The sequence below is a fragment of the Hydra vulgaris genome, chromosome 01 (genome assembly GCF_038396675.1).
Source record: "Hydra vulgaris chromosome 01, alternate assembly HydraT2T_AEP".
In the NCBI taxonomy this organism is placed as follows: domain Eukaryota; kingdom Metazoa; phylum Cnidaria; class Hydrozoa; order Anthoathecata; family Hydridae; genus Hydra; species Hydra vulgaris.
The window spans coordinates 744,393-766,341 of NC_088920.1; the positions used below are offsets into that span (position 1 = coordinate 744,393).

The 21,949-nt window shown below is 26.1% G+C and overlaps 1 protein-coding gene and 1 long non-coding RNA gene across 2 annotated transcripts; one reads left to right on the plus strand and one right to left on the minus strand.

Moving 5' to 3' along the window:
• The first annotated feature begins 5,136 nt into the window (after positions 1 to 5,136).
• Positions 5,137 to 21,397, plus strand: LOC136074719 (uncharacterized). The gene is made up of 2 exons (XM_065787058.1): positions 5,137 to 5,241; positions 20,412 to 21,397. The coding sequence occupies exon 2, from the start codon at positions 20,418 to 20,420 to the stop codon at positions 21,237 to 21,239; it is 822 nt and encodes a 273-aa protein (XP_065643130.1). The 5' UTR covers positions 5,137 to 5,241; positions 20,412 to 20,417; the 3' UTR covers positions 21,240 to 21,397.
• LOC136074985 (uncharacterized) lies at positions 11,590 to 15,890 on the minus strand. The gene is made up of 3 exons (XR_010635625.1): positions 15,792 to 15,890; positions 12,183 to 12,251; positions 11,590 to 11,772 (listed from the first exon to the last, which is right to left on the minus strand). It is a non-coding gene; the product is annotated as an uncharacterized LOC136074985 (long non-coding RNA).
• Positions 21,398 to 21,949: the final 552 nt, after the last annotated feature.

Consider the following 21,949-nt stretch of genomic DNA (forward strand, 5'->3'; position numbering starts at 1 on the left):
TATATATATATATATATATATATATATATATATATATATATATATATATATATATATATATATATATATGTATATATACATACATATATATATATATATATATATATATATATATATATATATATATATATATATATATATATATATATGTATATATATATATATATATATATATATATATATTTATATATATATATGTGGCTTAACTCTATAGATCAAGCCAAAGTTTTTTGAGATTTTTTTTCTATTGAATTTATATGAACTTTCATCATAGTTCACACCTAAAAAATTTACAGATAAGTTTACAGCCTTTTGATGTTAGTTTTATTAATCAAAAGATTGGGAAGAATAAGTGGTTTTTTAGTTTTGCTTGGTTTGTGGTAAAGAGAAAATTTAGTTTTTTGAACATTCAAAGACAATTTGTTGTATATAATCCATTTATTTACTATATTTAATTCTTTATTTACTACTGTAAAAACTGTTTCAATACTTTTGTGCGAATAAAAAAGATTTGAGTCATCTGCAAATGAATTAGAATTTAATAGGTTTGATGTTGAAAACAAATAATTTATGTATAGTAAAACAAGTAAACGTCCAAGTATATAACCCTGTGGGACTCCGCAATTTCCAGTTTTATTGGTCGTTTCTAAATTTTCAAATTGTACATATTGTTTTCTGTTTGAAAGGTAATTTTCAAAGCAGAGTAAATTTGTCTCATTCATTCCGTAATATTACGGTTTTTTTGTTATAATGGAATGATTCACCGTATCAAAAGCTTTCGACAGATCAATGAAAATTACTAACGTAAAACAGTCTTCTGTAAAAGCATTAGATAAGTGATTAACTAACTCAACTATTGCGTAATATGTTGAATGTTGTTTTTTGAAACCAAATTTGTTAATGTATAAAATGTTGTTTTCAGTTAAATGATTATACAGCCTATTGTACAGACTTAAATACTGGAGTTACTCTTGCAATTTTTAAATTGTCCGGAACTTTACCTAATTTAAATGACTAATTGAAGATTTGAAACAAAGATGGTTCAATTATATCATACTCATTCATTCATTCAATACTCATTCATTTTTTTATTAGAACTTGTTAGATAAGAATCAAATGTTGAAGAAGTTAAAGGAATACTTTGTGCTAAATTAGAGCTAAAATTAATGAAGAAACTGTTAAATTCTTCAGCTATTAGTGCTTAATTATAAATTGATTCACTGTCAATTAAAAGTTTTTTTGGCAGAACGTTATTTTTTTTGTCCGTTAGCGTTATTTGTTTTGTCCAATTATTTTTTTAATAGTAATCCAAGTTTGTTAAGAATTTCCATTTGCATTTTCTAGCAATTTCAAATAATATAATTTTTAGAGTATTTTTGTAGTTTTTATATTTTGCTTCGTTTAAATATGTTATTTTTTTAAGAAATTTTTCATAAAGTTTTTGTTTTTTCCTTGACGATTTTAGTAAGCCTTTTGTTATCCAAGACAATAGAAGTGATTTTGAATTTATAAAAACATTTTTACAGGAAACGGTTTATTGGATTGTTTACAAAATTGCGCTAGGAAAAGTTCATAAGCATTGTCTCCGAATTACCGAAGTTAATTAAAAGGGTGCGAAATTGTTGTATAGAGTTTTCATTGATCTGTCGCTTGTAAAGAATGTTTTTTGTGGAAATATTATCAGGGGTTATGCTTTTTGTTATAAGAAATGTGGGAAAATGGTCTGTCAACTCCGTCTTTATTATACCAGTACTAAAGCAGCTATTTGAAAAATTATTAGTAATTATGTTATCTAGTAGGGTAATGTTAGTAAGTTGTTAAGGTTTGCATATGTTAGGAACACGGAAGTGCTACACCTCTCTTGTGACCTCCAATGATTTTGAGATAACCAAAGGAATGCTCCACCTCAAATCTACCTGAAGGTAAATTATATTGAAATTTATTTTCTCTGGTGTAGTTGGCTGATTAAATGGTGTAATCATGTCAGTTAACAACCTGTTTCCTGAGTCTGCAAAAAGAAAACCTGGATAGGAATATATTCGAGTATTTTTTTTAATTCAGAATAAGAAAAAATAAATATCTTTATCTAGGATACTTATTGACTCCTCTGAAAACGAAGAAAATATATTTTTAAGTAAGTAGTCTCTAAATCAACTCTTTTAAACTTCATTTGTAACCATCAATAGTTCATTATTAACAAGGATTATCATTTTTTATTTTTTTTATTTTTTTGCTTTTTATTACAATATTTATGATACAGATACTAATAATATAAAAAAAGAAAAGTTAATAAGTCAAGATATTGCTAAGAAATACAGAACAAAAATAAATATTAACAATAAAAGATCAATTATATACATTAATAACAAGTCCATTAATAACAAGCAAATTTAACAATAAAAGATCAAAAGATTATTCCGTTTCGTTGCTAGTTTTTTTAAATTGACTAATATTTTTTACCAATTACTCTTTTAAAACATTCTTTAATTCTACCAACTACTCTTTTAAAACATTGCTTTGATAAAAAACCTCATTGATATAAGCACTTTTGTTTCAGAAGAATATGGATTGCTTCTCAATGTGAGTGGTGACAAATCAATGTTAATCTGATTGACAATATCTCTATGTATTTTTAGACAACCAAAATTTTTTAAAACATTCTGCATTAAAGTAATCATTTAAACCAACAGGCGGAGCATAACGCCAAATTTGATCTTGAGCAATTTAACTAAATTTCCATTTTAAGTATAACTAAATAGAGCTATTAAAACAATTAATTGACCTATCATCGTTATACTTAAAGAGATGTGTACCATTTAGCAAAAAACTATGAAATAGAATATTCATGATAATATAGTTGTTTTTTGATAATATATACATAGTTCTATTATTATATATAAAGATATTGTTGTTTTTAGTTAATATAATAACTCAATAATAATGCATGTTATCTAAATCATAACTGCATCATAGCAATAAAGCATCTTATAAAAAATATAATATATATTTTATACTATAAATATTATATAGTATACTCTAGCATCTTATTTTATATAATGCTACTATTATTTTATAAAATGCTATGTTATATTATTAATTTGATAAATTATAAATATATATATATAAACTAAATGCATTAAGTTTAACTTAATTAACAATGTAACACCTAAATGGTTGTTATTAAGATGTATATCAGTATTTAATAACATCACACCATAATGCATATAACTTAAATATATAAAGATCCTAATTTATGTTGCTATATTACTTTTATGACAAAATAAATTGATAATGTTACGCTAAAATAAAACAATATTATTATGATATTATATTATGCGATGTTATATTACTATAACTTGATAATAATATAACATCTTAATTATTAAGATGATATTAAGTTAATAAGATGTTAAATTATTATGATGCATTTATATTTGTGAATATATCTATGTTTTTTCTCGCATATCTTATTCAAAAACTTATGTTTTTTAACTAAATTTTAGAAAAAACAAAACTTAATCATGTTTTTGTTACCTTACGTTACATGAAAATTGCAAAAATTCTTTTCTTATTTTCTTGAAATATATATATTTTAATAATTTTAAAATATGACCAACAACAATTTGAACATGTTAGCTCCATTTTCACGTTAAATTAAATCCGATTATGCAAATAAATTCATGCTTAAAATAAAATTTTACAAAGACTCTTTTTTTATCATGCGACAATAAAAAAAGCCGTAACTTTTGGAAGCATAGAAATGAGTTGAATAAACTACTTTTAGTATTAAAGGTATATTTTAATTACACTCTCATGTGTCAACATGAATATTCATTTGCTAAAAGTTGACAAAAAAGAGAATAAACTTTGAGTACTTTTTCGTATTAGGCCGTATATATATATATATATATATATATATATATATATATATATATATATATATATATACATATATATATATATATATATATATATATATATATATATATATATATATATATATATATATATATATATATATATACATACATACGTAGTTTAAGCAATTACTCTAAAAACTTAGAGTAAAAGCAATTGCTCATTATTATTTATTAAGTTAAGTATTTTTTTGTAGGTAAACAAGCGTTTGGAATTGATTTATAACCAAGATATATTAAAATATATTTTTTGTTTTTACTAAAAAGATCTTAATTGGCAAAAGATTATCTGACTTATTATTAAGATCTTTTTGGGACGGCCCTCCACTAGAGTTTCATGTTTCATGATGTCAAACGTGCAATCTGTAATTTGTAAAAAACTATAGATTTTTCTAAGTTTTAACATTTCTTTTTTATGTCTAATAGAAAAAAGAATTGAAATCGATCTTGATTTTAAAATCACGAGAAGATTATTTGTATATGACGTTTTTTATTAAACTTATTTTGAAATTTTAAGTGCTTATTATATAGTTAAACTAATCGTTAGTTAAAATCTGAGATAAGATAACATTGAAGATATTATATTTCAACATAACTATATTTAAGAAGTTTATGCGTGACCTGGGTCCTATCATCATGCTTTTATACAGCCTTCTTATTAAAAATAGTAACAAACTAAACGGTTTGCGGTAATGTAAATCATGTGAGGTAGTTAAATCACATGATTGTTCATAAACTACGCAATGCTAAATATAACTAATAGACAAAACAAAAAAGATCACAAGTTTACCTTCGCAGAGTCTTTAATTAAATCAAGTATATAAATAACTGCCGTAGTGGTGTAGTGGTTTAGCGCTTGCTTCATAAGCTAGAGATTCGGCGTTCGATTCCCACCACGTCCTTTTTAATACCGCGCTCAACTTGTTTCACCGCACAGCGACCTCATTTGTCAAAGTAAGTGTTTTGGAGTTATAGAGTTGGGGGAGGATTATAACCAAAAGTAGCCTCTTTATCTGTAGTGACCTTCTTGGCCTTGAGGCGGTGAATTACAAAGAAAAAAAAATAAACTCGTAAAAATCAACGCGCAAATGAGCAAAATGATCTCCTACTTCTATCTTTTAAATAAGTTTTACGTTGTGTAATTAATGGACAAACCTTGATGAAAAAATTTGATTCACCAATCAAATAAAAGCTTGACGTGTCAACCAGCGCCCAGATATTTCAATGCCTTTATCTTTTAGCAAAAATTCGTAAAGCTTGAATGAGAAAAGAAGCGCCTTAATTTCAACAACTATTGAAATTTTCTATCATAAGAAACAAACATGTAAGTTTTTTTGCAACTTTGTGCTGTTGTTTTTTTAAAAAAAACATCATAAGTTCTTTGTAAATTCGTTTTCATATTTCATAAATTCTCATAATTCATAATTCATAAATTATCTCTAAATTCATTTGTAAATGTGTGTTGTTGTTTTTTAAAAAACATCGTAAAAACTCAAAAATTTTTTAACCTAAAGTTTTTAAATAAAATTTTATTTGAAAACAGAGCCATTCCACTCTTGTCTCACAAAAAATGAAAAAATTAAACCAAGCCAATATGCATAATATTATATATCAGTAAAAAGCTCTACTTCTTCTCCTTCGGAAAAAATACAGCTTGTTATAGTATACCGCCAATATAAAAATACTACAGGCTGAAACAGAAGGTTTAATTTTGATTAAATTCATTTTAAATCTATTAAAATTCCCAAACTGTCTTGCTCATTTCAATCAGGTTTTTAGCTGCACTAAACTTTGCTACTAGTGATAAAAACAAAGTATGCCTAAAGAATTCAGAAAACCATTTATCATAAGCAAATATTCTTACCACTATTGTGCTGAATTGTACTGAATGCTCAGCTATCTTTGAGACCCACTTTTTGGATACATAGTGCCTCTCTAAGGGATAGCTTAAACTCCATCGACTTTTGTTGTGGTTTTTGATGTGCCGGGATTGGAAAGACTTCATATCACTTCCTGATAAAGTTAATAATGGTGACAAAGTAAGTATTTATCAAAGCATTTGTCATCTTGCCTGATAGTGACCTAATCTGTAAAAAATTTCTTTTTCTAGATTAGTCTTTTTTTTCCTTGGCTACGTGCAGCAAATCGATTATTGCTTTTTAAGCAGATATGAAATTAAGTTCTCTTTTCAATGTCGTTACATAAACTTTTGTAATTATTTATTTTGCCGTTTAAAAATGTTTACATTGCAAATACATTTATATAAACTATTGGCTGGAGCAAGAAAAGGCGTATTCAGCTTTATCGCCGAGCCCCATTTAAAAAAAATAATAGCAATAAATTCTATATTACCGTAACGCAAATATATATATAAAATAACAAATAGAAACGAAAACCGAAAATAACTAATATAATTAGAAATAATTTTTTTTTTTTTTTTTAAGAAGTGTTGAAAACAATTGCTAAAATGTTTAACAAATATATTAACAAAAAATAAAAAAGTCGAAAAAATAAAATTTCTTGAGGATAAAAGACAACAAGAAATGAAATTTTATAATTAATATAATAACTAGATAAATTATTAACATCATCAGTGGTATTTTATATATATATTTTTTTATTTTCAATATTTTGTATCAATTTATATTAATCACTGATACAATTAAATCTATTTTTTATATGATTGTTTTTAGTTTAAAACAAACATTTAAAGTTGGATTATTATCATTGAATGATAAAAATTGTTTTGATTCGTCCTTAAATTGCTCTAATGTAGTCTGTTTATTGTTAACAATATCTGGAAACTTTTTCCACAGATTAGGTACGCGGTATTTAATTAAATAGGAAGTTTAATTTTAATTTATACTTTGGAACAATAAAATTGTTATCTGAAAACTTTTTTGAGTATTAATGGTTAATTTTATTAAAATAAGATTGAAATATTTTTGGAGATAATCCATTTTTTGTTTTAAACATAAGTAATAAATATAGCCACACTAGAACTAACTTTAAACTGAACTCCTTTTGAATTTATTTAATATATTGGACGTGTAAATTAAAAAAAAAACAATTTACTTTACTCAGTTATCGGTCAGCTTTATGTGAAGAAAAATTTTCAGCAAATTTGCTCATGTTTTTATTCACACAAAGCTGACCAGTTACTCCGAAAACGCTGAATAAAAGCAATTGCTTTTTTTTATTCACCCTGCCCTTTACATTTGATTTTTCCACCACTATTATCATAACTACTTTAGTTTTTCTAGTAAAGCTTTTTTTATTTTAACTTGACTAAAATTGTTATAATTTAATCCATCATTTTCATAAAGAAACCGTAAAAAAGCATTTTTTATTTGATTTTTTATTCCATTTTTTTCTTTATTTTTTATTTTTATTTAGTGTAGAATTTTGATTTCAAACATTTTTTAATTAAATATTACAATCTAGTCTTCAATTATTTCAATAAACTTTTGTTTAAAAATCAAAATATCAAGAAACGTCGTGAAAACAAATTGAAAAACCTAAAGTAGTTTTGAAAGTTTTCAATTTTCAAAACCTATTGATTTGGTGTCGTTTAAACAGATTTTGTGTCGCATGATTGCTGAACAAATAAAAAAATACCTTTTTTTTTTGGTTATTAAGGTGCTCCTAGCAGACCTATTGGTCTTATCACAGAGCAACGCTGAGGAGCAATTGACCAGGAAGTTCACGCCTCTTTCCTTTTTAACATTGCTCGTTGGAATAGAGCCGGCGTCGAATCTCTTGGTTTTGAGCCAGGACTCTAACTACTGCGCCAGAGCTGTTATCAACAGTCATGGATAATATAACTAAGTTAAATTCTAGTCAAAGCATTGAAGTGAATGAAAGAAAAGTTTCCATAAATCTACAACGTTAAAGTTGATTATCAGTTCAGTAACAAGAACTTTGTCACAGAGAGATCTTGCTAAAAAATTTTAGAGCTCACGTGGTTAAGTCCAAAAAGCCTCAAAAAATGATGAAATTAATTGCATATAAAAATGCACATCAGAGAAGCTCAAATAAAAAATGAAAGGAATTTATCGTGCAAAGAATTTGGTAAAAATAAGGGGAAATTAGAAAATGTGCATAATTGAAGGCAACAAAACATATGGCAAGGCAAAATTTTCACACATTCCTGATCAACAACTTTACAATGAGAACATAGATAAACTTGTAAATAAAGAAACTATTAGGCGAGAATAAATTTTGTCATGTTTCTTTTGTGGCAGGCAATTTACAACTGTGATATGAAGTGTACTTGTTTTATCTCTTAAAAATCATTTCCGGCTAATCTAAATATTAAAGGATGCCTCCAAGAAAGATATTTGCCATTTATAAAAAAGATCGAACTTTGATATCTCTTTTGCCGCGATCTATCTGCTTCTCACTATTGTAAGTAGGTTTCCAGTGATGCAATAATAATAACGTTGAAACTGTTTCTTAAGATGCAAATCACCCAACCTTCCAGAAGAGTGAATAATTGAATAATTTTAAGGCATAGCTAAAAGGATTTTTTTGTGGTGAAAAATGAAAAAAACTTCCAGATAAAAATAAAGCAACATAAAATTTAATCTATTCATAGATTTATCTATGAATAGATTAAATAAAGCAACATAAAATTTAATCAACATAAATTAAGTCTATTCAAAGACAAACACAAAAGATACTCGTTAAAATCTAAAGAAAACTAAAACTGAACGAGACCTAGGTGTTCTGATACCAAATGACCATAAAATCCGTGCCCAAGTGGAGTCTGCAGTCTTAGTAGTCAATTACAAATTGGGCCTACTCAAGGAAGTATTCCGAACCAGAAGCATTCATCTCTTGCGAATACTTTACATCACATACGTGCACCCACACCTGGAGGTCGCTGTTCAAGCATGGTCTCATTACCTAAAAAAGATATCAATAAGCTTGAACAAGTTTAGCGCCGTGCAATAAAAGTTTCCTCAATCAAACATCTCCCATATAAGCAACGATTCAATATATTTAAATTGACAACACTGAAAAAGCCGGAGAAAATCTTATTGAACAGTTTAAAATTGTAAATAAAATTGATGATGTTAATTTTTTGTGCTTCAAACGATCTTCAACAACGCATATAGCAAGAGAAGTTATAACATACAGCTGCAGTGACAAGTTGTTAACGATTGCGAAGTGCGACATAACTTTTTTACTACTCGCGTTACACAGTCCTGGAATATGCTACCACAGGAAGCAATTGACTCTCATACGGTCCACTTATTCAAAAGTTTCCTATCATAATGGACAATTTGCCTCGTTAATAATTTGCCCTACACATTAGATAGTATAGAGATGCCTGATGTTGCATCTCTTTGTCAATATGCTTTATAATTAATGATTCACTAATCTACAGTATCATTAAATTTTGTAATAACTAAAAAAATTTATCCTTGATCGCAAATTAATTGATTCTAAATAAAATCAAATTCAATTCAATTCACAAACTCATCAAACTTTGTTATCATTCGTTTTTATACGGTAATAAAAAAAATGTTGTATAGTTATGGAGACTATTTTGAACAAAATTTAAATATAATTCAGCATCTCAAGTGTACTAAGGCGGGAAAGCAGTTTTTTATTAAAAAAAAAAAGCTTATAGCTTTAGTAAAGTTCGATTGGTTGTTTCGTTTATAACTTATGCATACCGCGGTAGGCTTCGGTGCCGAGAACTTTATAATTTAAGATTATGCATACGTATTTAGCGTCAATAATTTCTTTTGCATATATAAGTTATATGGTGTTTTTTAACTAAAAGAATTATTACTATACTTAATATGGTATTTTTCAACTAAGAAGAACTAAAAGTGATTTATATTGAAATCAATCAAAGGCTTTCTAAAATCAACTATTAACTCTCTATTTAAATATTAAAGTACTTTTATAGCATCAAGTTTTAAGTAACTTGTGTTTGGCTTAAGTAATACTTTAATTTTATGTTATCAAAATTTTATTTGTATGGAAAAAACTCGTTGCTTATTATTCTCCTTGAAGAAATTGTACATTTACTAATAAAGGTACAGTAAATTTATACTATAAAAAAGGTATAAAGTTACAATCTAAAAATTGTTTCAACTTATTTTTAAGACTGTTAACATAAAACTTGTAAGAATTATCTTTTTAAAATTGCATTATTTTAATTCGTTAGACATAACTATTTAACTTGAAAAACATTGTTTTATTATATATAGCTGAAAAACAAGCGTATTATCAATGTAATGTTTCCATAAAGAATTCTCGAACAAAATGAAACTTACAGACTCTTTTTAAATAAATTTTGTTTAATTAATATTATACATATATATTTATATAAATATATATATATATATATATATATATATATATATATATATATATAAATATATATATATATATATATATATAATATATATATATATATATATATATATATATATATATATATATATGTATATATATATATATATATATATATATATATTTATATATATATATATATATATATATATATATATATATATATATATATATATATATATATATATATATATATATATATGTATATTTATATATATATATACATACATACATACAACACTATTAATAAGGTATTACCTCAATAACCGTAATTAAGTTAAAACATTAAAATTTAATTTTACTGTAAACAGTTTACATCATCCTCTCCTATTGGTACTCCAATATTTTTGAAGTCTGGATTACAGGTTCTTCTCCTTTGAATCAGGGTTGCCAGGTTTTTTTACGGGCACAAGCCAAAAACGAAACAAAAATAAACCAGAAATAAACCAGACCAAAAAAATACATAAACATCATAATTTTTTGTTTTAAAGCTTGTTTTTATTTTATATTTTGAAAAAATGCTTTTCTATCTAAAAATTCACCCTTGACTATTAAAATATAATTTCTAAGAGAGAGAGAGTGGAGGTCTGAATGTTTAATGGGGTTCCAGTCCAGCCTTTCTAGTAGCGTGGGGAAAGTAGTTCACTCCCTAACACCTGTACTAAATCCGACACTATCAACCTGTAAAATATATATTTTTTTTCCGCATATGGATATCCCAGTGAAAAAGCGCACATGGGATACGCGTGGATTTTTTCCACATGTAACCCATGTGGGGATTATTATTTTGTCCCATGTGGGTTTCATATGGTAAATCCCACATGGATTCCATATGGTAAATCCCATATGGGATACGCGTGGGTTTTTACCATATGTAACCCATATGGGGATTATTATTTTGTCCCATGTGGGTTTCATATGGTAAATCCCACATGGGTTTTATGTGGTAAATCCTACATGGGATATAGGTGGAAAATACTACATGTTATAGATCTTAAATGCCACATATTTTAATCCAAATGGTATAAAAGTAGTCAATACTAGACAAATGAAAGTCCGAATGCTTCTATGATAATTTTTAAAATTCTTTTAATTTAAAAATTACTTAAATTAAGTAATTTAAAATTAATCATCAAAGCTTTCAGAGAGGCTTAACTTAATCTGGTATTTGCTACTTTATCCCATTTGGTATTCAAAACGTGTAGCATTTTTGATCTTTTACATGTGATGTTTTCCACCTATAACCTATGTGGGATTTACCTTAAACTATTATGACGAAATTTTATAAAATTAAAAAACGTGTTGCAAAATGAATTTATTTAAAAATAAATGCTATTAATCAATACATCCAAAACGAATATTAAAAATATTATTTTTTCTTTTGCGATTTACACGCCGTTTTTTATCAATTGAATTAATTAAATCGCTTCGGCTTGTATAATACCAAGGTTTTTAGTATCTTCTAACTTTCTTCAAACATTTTCTAAAAAAAAAAAAATATAAATACAAATATATATAAATATATATACATATATATATATATATATATATATATATATATATATATATATATATATATATATATATATATATATATATATATATATATATATATATATATATATATATATATATATATATATATATATATATATATATATATATATATAGAAAGAGAGACAGAGAGACAGAGAGACAGAGACAGAGAGAGAGAGAGAGAGAGAGAGAGAGAGAGAGAGAGAGAGAGAGAGAGAGAGAGAGAGAGAGAGAGAGAGAGAGAGAGAAATATTAATGAGGAACCTTATTAGTCGAGCAATTTTAATTATTAGCCAGTTTGAAGTCATTAATAACTACAATATTTCACAAATAATTATTTCATAATTTATTACTTACAATGACTAACGTATTATGCGTAATTGAACACATATCATGCGTAATGAGCTTGAACCCATGAGGAGAATCCTGAAAAAAAGTGATCAATAAGGATAAGTAGTTAAACAAAAAAACAAAAACAAAAATGTAAAAACCTACTTTTTCAATGATGTAGACTTCTATAATAACAGGCCTTGACATCGCGCAAAATGCCGTAAAAACTGAAGGCCGATTAAACTTTCACTTTTACTTATATTGATATATTTTTATATTAGGTAGGGTGTAATGGCAGTCTATGTTTTCTAATAATAATCTCTAGTAAAAACGGAAATATAAAAAGAAAACCAAAAAATTGTTAAAAGATAATCATGTTTTTCGTATTTCAAATTTCATTAAGAATATTTATGTAATATTAAATAGTATCAATAACAAGCAGAACCATAACAAAGTATATATCTATATATTAGAAAGATAACTGTATTTTTAATTTTTTTTGCTAAAAATGGTAACAATAAAAATCACCAACAATAAAAAATACCAACAAAAGTTGATTCAAGCAAAAAAAAAGTTTTATCAATATATCTCAACTGGGTTAAAGTCCTTATACTTGGCAACTTGTAGTCAATACACAAACAATCATATAAACATCGTAGCATAGCAAAATACTCATATGCTCTACATATAATATCTGAAGTATATAAAACTTCACCAACATTAACTTTTCTCATAGCATTAAGGTGTTCGAATAGAATATTTGACAGAAGCGAACTTTCTTTATTTTTTAAAAAGCTAACTGCTTCAAATAAAGCTGATTTTGTTTTTATTAACTTTAATTTGTTTACAGCTAAATATGAAATATTACAAGTTGTGCCATTATGGTTAGCTACAAATAAATAATCATTGAAAATTACTAAAATAAATAATGGAACACCAAGTTTGTACATTTTTGATTGTATGTACAAACTTTTTTTATTAAGCTGGAAAACAATAACATTGTTATTATCACTTAACAAAGATTGAATATCGTCAAATATAAGTTCATCCTCTTTAAGAAAATCATTTAACTCATCTGGTAAAATGCTTTGAAAACCGCTTGAAGTTACATTTTTTCTAACTTTACTTGCTGGTGTGGCTAAACAACTAGGCGGAATATTTTAAAAACAGATGGTGGGTTTAAAGGTCTTTGCTTCCCATATTTGCTTTCAAAAGGTGCTTCATTTGGCCAATGCAGTTGACATAATGCTATATAGTCTGTAACAATAAAACCAGTTCTTGGGATAGCTTCACTACATCTTTTTCTCTCCTCTAGATTCTTCGGGAATTTATAAATTGATGTTTTTGTCGTAGTTGAGTATTGATATTTTTGTTGTAGTTGTAATTGATATTGTAGTTGTAGTTGAATAAATTGATATTTTTGTTGTAGTTGAGATAGTTCGACTTGCAAAGAGATACACAGTATTTTAAAGGCATTTTTAAGGCATTTTAATTATTAAAAAAAATTATCCTTAGTTTGACAATACTATTACCTTACAATGTTAACGCCTTTGAACCTTACAATGTTATCGTCTTGATGTTGGGCTATCTAATTTATAAACCAATCACATTTTAAAGATTTATTAAAAAAGCGCGAACACAAACTTTCGTCTAATGTTAAAAGATGAAAATGTAAACAAAGTATTAGGAATTGGCCTTCAGTTTAACAACTTTGTTGCGCGATGTCAAGGCCTTTTATTATAGAAGGCCGCGGTCACACATAATAAACACATAATAAACAAACATAATAACAAATAATAAACATAAAAAACACATAATAAACAAATATCTAAATTTCTATAAGTAAATTTATTCTTTGATCATTGCCTTCATATCCTATCTTATTTTCATATCATAATCTATTATGGAATTATTTATATAACATATCACAACAATATTATTAAATTTGTGATGTTCAAATATCATATGAACATTCTCTAACATGTTCATATGACTGAGTTTGGTAAAGGGTGAAGTTGTTCAATAAACCGGGTCATCATCTGACATCATTATGCATAGATGACCCTACGATTTAGGTAAAATAAGTAATCAATTTGCCATATTTCTCTTTAGAAAGTGTAAGAAAAAAGCATTGTTATGCTGAGAACCTACCTATTGAGCAAGCTTTGACCACCTATTTTATAAATTTGAGAGACAGAAGTGGAAGTGCGAATCGCAAAAGAACTAATAACAATGCTCTAAACTGATTTTAACTTTGTAGACTAACATTAATATAGTATTTAGTAATAATAAATAAAGTTGTCATGATTTTTATAATTTGTATTTATTTCCACTAATTATTAGTTGTCAGTCTCCATTTTTTAAAATGAATTAAAAAACTATTTATTTATAGTACAATAATAATACATAAATACTAGTTTCCTAATGCTATTATCATCACAATGCTAATGGTATTCGTTTTAAAGTGAAATTTTGTATCAATTTTATTGTTTTAATGTTATATTTATATATATATATATATATATAAATATATATATATATATATATATATATATATATATATATATATATATATATGTATATATATATATATATATATATATATATATATATATATATATATATATATATATATATATACATATATATATATATATATATATATATATATATATATATATATATATATATTATATATATATATATATATATATATATTATATATATATATAAATATATAAATATGTGTATATATAATATATATATATATATATATATATATATATATATATATATATATATATATATATATATATATATATATATATATATATTATTTTTACTTTATTTACAACAACATTTGATATACAACAAACCCCTACAAAGCTTACAATAATTCAGTTAAAATTCAATCTGAGTTATTGAAACGTAATAAATTTAACATCAATAGAAAAGTAAAGCTGTCATCATTTAAAGTATAAAGGGTGTTGTCAAAATATGTTGATAGTAAAATTAAGTTACTAATAAAATCACGTTCAACAATGATAAACATTCTTACTGTAGTAAAATATAGTACTAACTGATAAATTTGAACAAATAAATATAAAATTAACAAAAACAATGAATAAATAAGAACATTAACTTGAACTTTAACTAAATCTTGAATTTGAATTATTTGGTACTAATTTGTTCAAGCATAACCTTAAAAAATAAGTTTTTATAACAAATTATATGTATAACTTGTTATACATATAGTTAACTATCAGGAGTTATATGTATAACTATATGCATTTTAAAGCATATTATTTTATTTAAACATTACTTAGATCATATTACTTTGAAAACTGAACCCAGAGGCTTTATTCTCAATAACACTGTGGTACTCCAGTGTTATTGAGAATAAAGCCTCTGGGTTCAGTTTTCTGTGGTTCTGTGGTACTGTGGGACACTGCAGTGTCCCATACATGCAAGATTGGTTTTTGACAACATTTCAACTAACATCAGTTAATTGTTTGCAAATAATTTACTCAAGATCTATATTCAAATAACTATTATATTATCCTAATAATACGTCTATTTGCACAAATCTTAATCTTATTTCTATAAAGAAAGATAAAAATTATTCGTGGTACTTACATACTTGCTTGCCATTCTCTTTATTAATATAAAATATTTTCACACAATATTAACGCAACGCAATGCAATGTTGATTTAAAATTTTTTTTTTTAGTTTCCAGCTTTTAAAATAATTCCCATGCAAATCCCACAGGAAACCCACGTGGGATTTCCCATGTGTGTAAATACCATATGTTTCCCACATGTAACCCATGTGGGATTACCCACATGGGTTTAAGGTGACAAATTTCCATACGGATACCACATGGGAAAATCCGTCCCACATAAATCCCATCAATCCCACACGGAACCCACGCGGAACCCATGTGGGACGCGGTTTTATTTTTCACTGGGATAGATTTCTTTTCCAACCTTTGCGATAATTGACTCCATTATTTTAAAGTCCTGGTAAAGAATCTTTTGCATCATTAAATATAATATGATCCAAATGGCTTAATATTTTCTTAGTCTGATTTTTATGCAGATGACCTGGGAGAAGACTGAACAAAATTGTTAGAAACGGAGCACATAGACAGCCAAGGCAGTAGACATCTATGTTGCAGAGGTCTAGGTCTCAGGAAACTTCTAAATGGTCTCAAAAAGCAGTTTAGAATTCAGCGGTGTTTCTAGAAACTCATTTTTCTTATAAGTTTTTCGACTCGCTCTAATGATGCAATGTCAATTAATTTATGATTAATGACGATTTCTGTTTTAATTTTTAGTTTCTTCACTTTTTGCAACCTTAAGATATTACAGTAGATTTGAAAAGGCCTTTTCAACTTGGAAAACAACATTAATTACAGGCAAATTTTTTTTTAAAAATTGTCATTTTGAAGGGACAAAAGCAACATTTTATGACATTACAAGTAAACTTTTTTATGTTTTATGATTTTGATGTGCGCATTTCTTTCAATTATTTTAACTTGATTGTTTTTCAATAAATAAAAAAATGGAAATCTTTTTTTCCCTCAAATTAACTTTTTTCATGAAATAAAAACTTGATTAAATTGATTTATTATTAAATAAACGAGAATTATACCATATTTTAAAAAACATACCAGATAAAACAAAAAAAGACCAAAGACTATAATATAAACAAGATTTAAACCAGACTTTCTTAAATAAACCAAAACAAAAAATCCATGTCAAACGATAAAAAAACAAACCAGATTTGAGAAATCTGGCTTTAAAGCCAAAAATCGAAATTGAAGGTGATTCAGGAAATGTCTTTGTAATTTACTCTAATAGTCTTTCAAAATTCAAAGCATGTTGGTGTTTTTAAGTAAATAACTTTTAAGAAAATAGCTTTTTTAAGAAAATTACTATTAAGAAAAATTAGTTTCTAGGAACATTGCTGAATTCTAAACTGCTTTGTGAGACCATCAGGTGTTTTTTAAAAAACACCAGATGGCAACCATGCTTCGAATTTTGTAAGACTATTAGGGTAAATTACAAAGACATTTCCTAAATCACCTTCAATTTCAATTTTTTCTGCAGGAATTACTTTTTTATTAGTAATAAATTTCTTTCAACAATCTGATAGATTAGTTTTTTCTAATTTTAACGAAGATGATCTGATGATTTTTTTAATTTTAACTGAGATGATTGCCTATTTCATCATACAAATTTGAAATATGACCTTATATATCATGCAATGCTTCACAAGGTAAAACTTCATATTGATCTAGATTTAAATCTTTAATTGATGTATAATCTTCTTGATATAAAAGAGCTTAATTTATGCTTTTTAATTTATGTATGTTTTTTAAGTTGGCACACAAAAACAAAATGGCTCATACCGCGATTTGAAAGTCTTCAAAAGTGAAAAGGTTTGAAAGTTCTCTTCAAAAGAGCAGTCTTTGAGTTCCAAGCATTTCTTCGTCAAGTTTATTTGTAAACTATTTTTATTTTCTTTACAATTAACTTTTTCTTTATTCATGTGATTCGTCAATAATTTCATATTTCTTTAAATTTTTATAAAGTTTAAAGAATTGACAAGCTGGAGCATCAGCATGAAACAATCGCATCTCGTCAAATAATAAAATGCCTTCAACACTAATAGGATATTTTACCATTTGATTGTCCTCATTTCTAGTTTTTGAGTAAACAAGTTGGGCATCAGAAGATTGGCAAGGTGCCAACATATAAAGTTCAGGTTTTTCAACTATTGATTGGACATTAACTTGTTCTTTATATTGTTTAAAAAACTCATCATCTTTAAAATAAATGGCTGGATCATATAAACAGTTGACCATGAATAAAACATGTAAATGGTTATTAATTGTAGACCCATCATACTGTTTTTTAAAGGTGGCATTTACAATTAAAAGTTTTTAATTTCTGAAACAACAGCTCTGTTGTTGTGTCCTTACTGTTCTCTTTTAACAAAATTTGCTGCAATATTTTAAGACGATGTTCTTTTTTAACAAATTTAGTTTTTCATAAAACAAAAAATTTTCTAATATAATCAACTCCTCTTCCGAGTTTTGTTTTATTAAATAAACGTGTTGAAACTACTAATACTATATTAGTATAATTCTAGTTAATTGAAAAATGCTAATTACAATATTTAAGCAATATATAAAGTATATTCTTTATTTATTTTAAAACATAATAATAAACAATATATAAACAATAATAAAGAAGAACAATAAAAGCTAGCTTATATTCAATAACAATGAAAATAATCAATGTAACTCTTATGAAGTTAATATACAAATAATAGCAATTATATAGCGTTTTCCTTCTTTTTATTCTAAAGCTGACTCTTTATTCTTAAGATGCAAAAGTACTTTTATGATTAGCAAGTGTTGGATTATGATATACAATAAATTGATTATGTCTCTTACGATAAAAAAAAATTCGTGTTGCTTACAAAAAAGCCGTTTTGTTTACAAAACACTCTTGTTCATAAAAATAACAAAACAAAGTTTTCTCTGCAATTTTTAAACAACGATTTAGTTGTTAGTGCAAAAAAATATTTTATGGATGTCATAATGGCAGCCAACGTATCTACAATAACAATGACAGTTTTAAATATCACAACAAACTTAAAATAAAAAGAAAATACTGTTGGTATTAAGAAAAAAGGTTTTAAAGACTTGAGGAATTGTAATTTTAATGACCTACGTTATTTTCCCTTCAAATATATTTCAGAAAAAGGATTTGGATACCATTCTAGTAAAATCTTTGAAATTATAATAAATGTGAGACTATTGAAATAGAATCACAAAAAAAAACTGGTGCTGTGTGATAGAGTATTAAGCTTTTTGAACATAACGGTTGGACAAGAAATTATTTTTAGTAAAAACGAAGAGTTTAATGACTCCATCAGTTTTACCGATTATAATTCACGCAATAACAAATTTTAATTCAAAGCGGATAGCGATAAACAAAGCTAAACGAGAATAATGTTGAGAAAAAAAAAAAACATTCAAGATAACTAAACTTATAACTCGGATTCTCCACACTTAAAAAGACTTTATAATGGAGACGAAAATAATGTAAATTTAATACTTGATCATCAAAATAAACCTAAAAAAAAACTTCAGTTGTTTAATTTTTGTCTAACAAAAGTTAAAGACAATAAAAAACCAGATACAAAGGAGGCACTTTAAGTTACAGAAAGTCAAGAAAAGTTTGATTTAGAAGGAATTCTCAGCTAATATTTAATAATCTAAAAAAACTGTAGTGAAATAATATGTAATAATCGAAAAAAACTGCTGTAAAAATGAAAACAATAAATATGAAAATGGATTTGATTTTTAGCTTAGATATTTTTCTTTATGAACAGCGTTTATAACAGCGTTTTAATTAGATGATAGACGCTAATTACTGCATATAAATTTACGCTATTTGTATTGATTCCTTTATCACCACATAAAGACAGTTCAAATAATATAAAGCAACCTTAACTTCACTACTTACACCTAAGAAATCTTTAAGTATGCTCATATTACCCTAATCTACCCTATTAAACATTAAAAAAAATTGAACGAGTGTAAATAGAGTATTTCATCAGTAAAGTTAATGGTTTACTTAAGTAAATTAGCCAAGTAAACCATGTAAAATGGAAAGTAAGCCCTATTTTTTAACTTACATTTACTGTAATAATGCATGGTCACACCTATTATACGCTGAAATTGCGTGTCAACGAAACAAATACGTATTGAAATATAGTTTCAATAAAATAAAAATTAAAACAATAGGATTTAAGCTGCGTTATTTTTAACACACCATATTTAGTTTAGGATATAAAACTTAATTGCATTGTAGGAGGTATTTTTTAAATTTGAATCGTAATTATCCTAGTTATCCATTTTATATAATTAAAAACACAAACTTTTCCGGAAATTATGTCAAGCAAGTATATAAATTTACTTAATATCTTTAACATCTTACTTATTTATTAGGTTTTTGTGATTTTGGTTAAAAATCATTTACTGATGATTTTTAACCAAATTTGTTACTTTACTAACTATTATCTTTTACATAATTGCTGTAGTATATACTTAAATATTTTTATGGTGTTATATTGGTGTTATATTGGTGTTATATTGGTGTTATATTGGTGTTATATACTTAAATATTTTTTTGTTATTTTACGCTTTATTATTTGCATCTATACTTTCTTATCTACAGTTGAAAATGAGTATCAACAACACCGATAAAAGTAAACTTAAAGTAGCTGGGTTTGAAGTATCTGATGACACTGCTATCAAAAAATCTCTAAATGTCTTGTTAACATCTCGTCACTTTAGAAATTCATGGTATATTTTATGGGAGGGACTTTACGGAAAAATTCCATCAAGTATTGATCATATGGTTTCTGGAGTATGCCTTTGGGACTGTCGTTGGAAAATTGAATTTTACAACAGAAAAAAATTATCCGATCCGGGCGCTGTAAGAGCACTCTCGCTAAGTATTACAAGAAATGAAGTGTTTAAGTTTATAAAAGAAGGAACAAAAGTAAAATCTATAACTGTTCCAAAAGGTTTGAGCCGCTATCATAAACTTTACTTAAATTGGCTTAAAGAGAGCGTTCAGAAGATTAAAGTAAAACATATATTTATGCATATTCCTTTAGATGAATATCACTTTTACATTAGAGAGCTGGAGAATCATTTAAACAAGTCGCTACCTTATATTCATAAATGCCTTGATTATTTTGGACAAGAAATTATGAAAGAAGTGCGTTTTATTTTAGAGCAATCAAAAGTGAAATATACGTTTCTAAATCCTATGTCTGACTTTAATGTGTCCTGTCCTATTCAATCATATCGATACGCCTACAACGAATTAACTGAAAAATACCCGGGTGAAGAATTTTTCGCTTTAGAAGATTTACGAGAATTTAAATTACTAACAGGTTCAAAGGTTACAAATGGGATATTTTCAATACTTGACCATCCTAATCCATATTGTGATAAAAGAACAGATGAACATAACTCTGAGACATTCTTTTTATGATGCAAAATATCCTTTAGTTCAAAATTTGTTGCCGCATGTCATGCGTTTATGTTATTCATTTATTTCCAAGAGTATTCTTAGGAACATTGTGTTTTTTCTTAAAAAATAAATTTGTAATAATGTTTTTCAAATTTGTACTAGAGTGAATTTTAAAATATTGAGTATTGAGCCGATAAAAAGTCTTTCTAGATAAAAAATTGTGCATTTTGTCTTAAACGTACTTTTTTTACTTTAGTATTAAAAAAGTCTTGACGTGATAGCACGCGTCTAATTTGACGTGATAGCACGCGTCTAATTTGACGTGATAGCACGCGTCTAATTTGACGTGATAGCACACGTCTAATTTGATGCAAACGCAGAAACTCTTTTACCTTCTCACGATAAATAGTTTAAAAAAAGTTAAAAAAGTTTTTTTTTTTTTTTAATTTTACTCGCATTAAAATGTTACGGTTCAATTATATATACTCCACATATATCGTGTTACAATTAAAAATTCCAATATTAGCATAATTAAAGTAAAAAAAACACTCACATATATACATATATATATGTAAGCATAAATACACTTACAAACGTGTAGATGCACACATACATAAACTGCTAACAATTAAACATAAGCTAGGATCTGAAAGAAGATCACAAGATATTGTCGTTAGAACCAGAAAGTTAATTCAAACAATCAATTTGATCACGTGACAGTAAGAACCCTT